The 7,224-nt window shown below is 37.1% G+C and overlaps 1 protein-coding gene across 2 annotated transcripts; it reads left to right on the top strand.

Moving 5' to 3' along the window:
* The first annotated feature begins 269 nt into the window (after positions 1 to 269).
* On the top strand, positions 270 to 3,011 carry LOC117402279 (actin-binding Rho-activating protein-like). Of its 2 annotated transcripts, none has more exons than XM_034003262.2 (2): positions 270 to 424; positions 1,245 to 3,008. In XM_034003262.2, the coding sequence occupies exon 2, from the start codon at positions 1,293 to 1,295 to the stop codon at positions 1,785 to 1,787; it is 495 nt and encodes a 164-aa protein (XP_033859153.1). In that variant the 5' UTR covers positions 270 to 424; positions 1,245 to 1,292; the 3' UTR covers positions 1,788 to 3,008. The 2 variants fall into 2 exon arrangements, with proteins under 2 accessions (XP_033859153.1, XP_058880597.1); XM_059024614.1 differs by having other exon boundaries at positions 285 to 424; positions 1,234 to 3,011.
* Positions 3,012 to 7,224: the final 4,213 nt, after the last annotated feature.

A 7,224-nucleotide genomic window follows, 5' to 3' on the forward strand; every position in this document is an offset into this window, starting at 1 on the left:
ATGTTTTACTGCAAAACTGTCAAAGATAGGTAGTTAACACAACAATTAGGTGGGGTAAATCTTGCATATGGACAAAAAAATTTGTTATATTTATAACTAAACATCATAATAAAACTACCCTTCATCACCGTAGTTTAAAAAAAAAAGAAAACAACCCTAAGATATTAATCATTGGGGCGTTTTTTTCCTAAGCCTCTTATTTTAAGGAGCTCTGAATGCATATGACTGATTGGCTCACGTTAAAGTATTTGTCTGTCACAGCTAGAGATGTGACTGGTTGCTTTTTATGTCAATCCTGCTGAGCACACTGTCACAACAGTTCAGAAAGCACTGTCCAGTGTACAGTACAAGTGCTACAGCAGTACAGTGTCCAGCCATGCAGAACATAAATATTGTACCGAGCTGAAACTCTATATGTGTCAAGGTAAGTTCAAGACAAATGCAATGAAAATATTCAAAATATAGAATTTGACATAGTGGTGTTGTTTATTTATTACATAAAATGCGTTTTAAGAGGTTTAAAGCAATTCAGATGACACTGCTTGCACAGCAAATCTCCAAGGACGCAGTAATCCATGGGTTTAACATAATAAGATAACATTTTGAGCAACAGAAAACAGGATGAAGTGTAATAATGATTGTCCATTTTATACATATTTTTGCCTGACATTGGTTTATGATGTCAAAGAATATATGAATGATGTACTGATATATTTTAACTACCAGTTAAAATAATGTGCATGTAAACTGAAATTAGGATCTTTACTGTATAAGATACAATAAACTGTATCATTTTTAGGCTAATAGTTTTACCACCATTTGGTTATTTCTACAAGGTAGAAATTTACCTAGTGATTTTTATATTGAGTGTTTATTAGACCCCAAGTTCGATCTGTCAAATTTACAAAGACAAACCATGAAAGTTTTTAGGTCTAAAAATCGTTTTCTTTACAACACAGTAGTATTTAACCTGAGTTAAACAGAACTACGATCAATCTAAAGTGTGAGTAGTGTCTTTTTTATTTGCAGTGGAAAGAAATTCAGATTTAAAAATTACATTTAAGAACTGGTAAAAAGAAAAAACTTGACTGTTTCTGACTACAGGCAATCAGAGTGGAGAACCACTTGGTACAACATGTCATGAAAACAGCATATTACATGTAAAGAACAGCAATCTGGTAACCCATAATTGTCAGACAGGGAAACGATTTGAAAATGTATTTTTAAAATCAGTTTTTTTACAGAATGACAGCCATGCCATTGTTGCACTTGAGTGAACATTGTTTACTGTAATGAAATATACCACCAAGAATGAAATGGAGAAGAAGGAGACAAGTGACGAAGGAAACGTTACAAAGAAGGCTCAGTGCAACACTGTGGAAGGCTTAAAAGAGAACTGGCAGAAATGGGCTAATGATCACTGCGAGTATCAGAAACACAATCCCTTCAGCAGCAATAGGACAATGACTGTGCAATTCCAGAAAGGAGAGGAAGGCTACGGGACACCCAGAGAGGGATCAAGAACACAGCAAAGGGGGCAGAGCGCACACGCTCACATTGAGAAGGAAGTGGACGAACTCTGTATGATCATTAAAAGCATTGGAGAAACAGGAGAGGATGGGAAACCCAGGGTGGCATTTGGGCCTTTGTTTGAGAGATACGTGACAATTTCTAATAAACTTGTAGGGGTCCTGCTGACGGCCAGAAAGCATGGGCGGATTTCCTTTGAGGGGGAGATGCTCTGGCAGAGAAGAGATGATGACGTGATTATTACAGTGCTGGAATGAAAGATTTCTTGAGCTGAAATCTTCAATAGCGGTGTAGGTGGTAATCAGATCACAGTCATAGGTATCTGGATTATTCATTATATCAAGTTAATTAACCTGGGAGTATCCAAATCCCACTCTAACAAACGGGCTGGACAAAAAACAGAAACATCTACAACAACACTGTCAATATGATTTAGGGGAGGTGTGGGCAACCCTGTTCTTAGTTGTTTCATTGAATCAATTCAACCTCCCCCAGGTCCCAAAGCTGTTCGTTATTCCATTATACCTGCCTGGAGGACAATGACCCTCCAGGACAGGAGTTGCCCCCCTCTGGTTTAGCATCACTGTGGTCAGTCAGGGCAACACCAGTCTGCAGTGTTTATGTTCAGGAGGGTTTAGTGATAATTACTCTGCACAGTCATCATGGAACATGTGCGGCTTGCCAACAGATCTCTGTGATTCTGCTGCCCATCCCATTGTGATTGGAACTGACTTACAAAAGGGGCATCTTGTATATAGTTCAATGCACATCAGGGAAGTCAAATTAATCTGTTCTGTGGAATACAGCCCATTTACACAATAGTGTGTGCTTCAAATTGCAGGTACACCCCTCTCCCGAAAAAACCTGCTTTGGAGCAGAAAAGCTCCAAAGATTGAGCCAAAAAAGATTCTTCTATGGAGCAAAATATTTATAAACTAGTTTTACTCCTTTTTTTTGACTCACAGACATTTCAGTTAGGTCCTAGCCAATTAGCATGTTTTGAGAAACAAAAAAAAAAAAACATTGAGTTATTTTCTGGTTATGCATGTTTAAAACTATAGAAAAAAAGTGTGGTGAAAATCAGAAGAAAACGTCCTCACCAACAATGTTGCCGTATTTGATATAGCATTTGTAATTAGTTTTTTACACTGTATTCAACAAATCGCCATAGTTTTTTTTTTTTTTTAGTAATCAGTAGTTTGTATTTAAATATCATATTAAATTATGTGCTAAGGTGTTAGTCTCACCATTAAAATGATGTATTTAATTTATTTTTGGCTTTGTTGTAAACATATGTGAAGCTATTTGATCAATCTAGATTTTGTATTTTTCTTCCATTCACACTTGTAAAATCAGCATCATAAAATCGTTTGTATAATTATAGGCCAATGACTTTGTCAAACTGTGTTTTAATTGTTTTTATTATGTATTACAGTACTATTTATAATGTAGGAACCGGACTTCATTATGTCACATAATGTATTGAACTTCCTGCAATCAATACAAATGTGTAAAATAATGTATTACTATATTAATTATATAAACTGTCAGTATTTTCATTTAAATACATGTACTTACAATCTACAGTACAGGAAAGGTGGTCAGGTGGAGTAATTCAAGATCTCAAACACTGCAATGAATCATATCCAGTCCTCAATTTAAAAGCAGGTTCTACTCATCTCATTTGTTCTACATAGCAGCATGTTAACATAGACCCATAGCAGTCAGGGATATCCTAAAAACAGCATTGCACAAATGGTACTGTAAAGAAATATAACTATATTGCAGGGAAACTACTGGTATATACAATTTAAATCAATAATACATTTTCTATACATAGACCAACCATGTACTTCATTTCTAAATGGAGCCTGGTACACTTAAATCAGTACTGTTTACAACCGTTTTCAGGTGCAGTCACCATGTCTATTCTCCAAACCTCTCACTATTCTGAACTGGACATTATATGAGCACACGAGTATTCAGCTTCAGCTGTTTTCATGAAGGGAATTCAGTTTCCGGAGAAGTTATTCAGCCTGTGAAGTAAAGTTAACAGCATGGTTATTATAACACTTCTTAATTGAAAAAAACAAACACATTTGGGATAAAAGTAAAAATTGCTTAAAATGTTACAATAACACCTGTCCTGAATTGAATGTCACTAGCTTTTATCTAGTATACTGAGTTATGCCTTGTTCAACTAGAGCACTGTCACCTATGGGGGTCTGTTTTAATGAATTGCACAGGGGCAGATCTCAATATGCCTGCCCCAACATTTCAAAACATTATTTTTCACAGACAGCGCATCACTGCATTTTACTGAATGTAGTAATGTTATTAAGGGGGCAATAATTATACAATTTAGATCAACAAAACAGACCCGATCACATCTACCCTTGGATTCTAACCTGTCTGCACACATGAGAAATATACCCCTATATGATTTGAACTCTCAATTTCCAATATTGAAGCCAATTATTTTGCTGCATAGGATAAAGGGCCAGAATTCCAGGATTACTGTTCTTCAGCCAGTGCTCAAGGCCCTTCAGCCATATGTTGCATTGCATCCAGTACACTGAAGATTTCATTTACATGGTCCAGGTCCAGGTAACATATTAACCCCAGTTACATTTAAGTGGTCACAGACCTTATGCTCCCATGCTAGGACACTAACTTATTGGACCTTGGACTTACTGTAATAAACCAATAGGAATCGATCCAGTAAAACAGTCTGGAGATGAATCCCATGTGACTGGCTGGTGGAGGTGCAGGTGAGCTATGGAACAGAACGGGGGCCAGTGGAAACCCAACCTGGGAATAAATAGACAGCAGGAAGAATATAGCATCTGCTTAAATTAAAAGGGAAATTATTAGACCATAAAAGCTTTCCATTCTTTGATAACTATTGGTTTGTTTTAAAAAAAAGTAATGTCATATTTTGTAGTTGTTCTATCTATATTTTATTACAGGACAACTACTACTACTACTACTATTATTATTAATAATAATAATAATAATAATAATAATAATAAACAAATACTAGCACTGGCATGTTCTACTCATTTCTCATTTTCTACTCATTTTCTAATCATTGATTACATTTTAATTTATATAACCACTACCTTCAGACAAAGATTTTATTGATTGGAACAAACCTCATCGCAGCATGAAAAGATTGCTGGACCTGCTATATACTGACAGCCTACACTTTACCACACAGCCTTCCCATTACTGGAAATCTTCTCCACTGTGCAGAAACATCAAAATCAAAATCAAAAAAGCATGTTACCCAAATATTAAAAATTAATTCCCATCCCTTGTTCAGTAAGCTTGACATATACATGTATAGAGAACTGAATCTTTTGGTAAGTTTATGAGAAAGAAAGAAAGAAAGAAAGAAAGAAAGCCCCTAGTCATGCTGTATTTATGATATTTTGTGATATGACATAGAATGGCTCTTATAGGCATGAAAAGGTGCCTGTGGGTCACTTGAGCGATGAGGCAAACTAGCCAAAATGCCAATGCAGTTCTCCTTGTCAGTCCCCAGCCAAGACTGTCCACAGGATCACATGATTCACACGTTTACTGGCTGTCACTAGGGATCCCGTAATTGCAAGTATTTGAACTACATTCTTATATATATACACAAAGCTTGGCTACAGCTTTTTTCAGATCAATCCAAAGCATTTCTATTGGATTGAGATCTGGTGATATAAAAGCCATTCCAGTCCTTTTATCTTAATTATCTTCAAGAATTCCAGAGATGACTTAGCTGTATGCTTTGGGTTGTTGTTGTGCTGGAAGATAAACTGTCTAACTGTCTGCCAATCAGCCTACCAGCAGATGGTGTCACTGTACTTCGTAGAATGTTTTGATACATGGCTGCATTCATTCGATCTTCAAGCACATGAATGTCTCCAGTCCCTGAACGGCTATAACACTCCCATCGTGATTGAACCACCTCTGTGTTTAACTGTACGTACAAGGTTTTCTTCATTGAAGGCTTTCCCCATTTTCTCCAAACATACTGTGATCCATTTTTGGGGGAAAAGTTCTATTAACCTCATTGGACCTAAGAATTTTGTTGAAGAATATTTCTTTGATATTGTTCTGTAACCTTTCCTTTTGTTATTTGCTTTTGTTGAGTGCTTTTCTCAAAACGTGAATCCAACTCCTTTGTTTTAGCCATTGTCTGCTGTGTTTATTACCCATTTTTTCTGGCTATTGACTTTATATTGCAGCTTGATTACTGTGTAATGTTTTCAGTCAATGAAAATATTTTTAAATTAGTTCAATTACATTTGACAAACTTTTAATGTAAAGGTGCCAATACTTTTGTCATGAACAAATATTTAAAATTGCTTAAGTGCTTTGGTTTTTTGTTTTAAACTACTAGAAATTGTGTATGTTGGTTAATTTTTGGCTAATGTTCAGTAAATGCTTGTATATAACATGTGTTCTTGAATTTTCTTACGTTAAGTGTAGGGTGCCAATACTTTTGTCTGTGACTGTAAAAGTGGTAACCGAAAGGAAGTGGTCTAATTCTATTTTTAAAAGCACTGCCTATGGTGGATGTAGGTCAGTGTGGTACTTAATGTAGCATTTACATCTTTGTCAGGGATGTACGTTATTAAAATCCCTCAAATAACAAAACACGACAGTTGATGTTATTTGATGAGATCAATTTTTCCTTTGAAAAGAGAACTTTATTATCAGAGTCAGAAGTGGTAGTTTGATTTATATTTTAAAATGTTATTGCCTTGGGCTGCTAACAGCTGGCATTTCTATTCAAGATAATTCCCACACATTGAACAGGCTTTTCAGTTGTAGCACTCAAAACATGCTGCTATCCCAAGAGTGTTCCCACATTTGTGTGGTATGGATATTGTGTTCCCTACAAATAAATATTTGCATGCAAACATGCATGTACAAGTGTTATCCTCCAATTACAAACCTTTGTTTTGATTAATGCCACATTTTTAAACTGAATATTATGGTTGTGGGAAAATGACTATGCCGTGATGATTTTGTCATCGAACCGTTTTCAGTTCTTGTCAACAAACTTGTAGCCATTCCTATTCACAAACATGTCTGTTCCCTTTCTCAAGTAAGAAATGTTACCATTACCTAAAGACCCTGAAACCTGAATATTATATACCAAAGCTGGTTGGCTGAGCCTGTGACGCAGTCAAGCCCGCCCCCGAGGGTATAAAGGACTGCCCACTGGACTGAGATACATGCTTTAGTTGAGATTGCTTGCAGTCTAATTCCACAGTATCTCGCTGCCATTTTGGTGACTGCTTTTGCATCACAATTACGATGGCTGTCAGTACCTCTAACAAGCAGGCTTCCCTCAGTCTCGTGTGGGTACTAACTGTAGTTTTGCCAGTAGCTTGTACAGGTGGACATCCTTGTACAGTACTACCCACGGTAACTGTGAACCGGTGTACCCGTACCGTACAGGTACAGAGGTCACCGATCCGCTCCGTTCCGTACCATACCGGGCCGGGACCGAGGATACCACACCGGTACTGTACCGTACCGACCCGGTGATAGAGTCACCAAACCGGTATTGAACCAACCCAGATTGGCAACAGGATATGATGTCCATCGACGCCTCTGAGGACCTGGCGTTCCCGTCAGACAGCACATCCCCTGCGGTCAAGTAGAGCTTCTACCGCTGATCAAGAGGGC

The sequence above is a fragment of the Acipenser ruthenus genome, chromosome 5 (genome assembly GCF_902713425.1).
Source record: "Acipenser ruthenus chromosome 5, fAciRut3.2 maternal haplotype, whole genome shotgun sequence".
NCBI lineage: Eukaryota > Metazoa > Chordata > Actinopteri > Acipenseriformes > Acipenseridae > Acipenser > Acipenser ruthenus.

What these genes read in the sequence shown, in the direction of transcription:
- LOC117402279 (XM_034003262.2), top strand. Translation starts at nt 1,293, where the DNA reads ATGAAATATACCACCAAGAATGAAATGGAGAAGAAGGAGACAAGTGAC.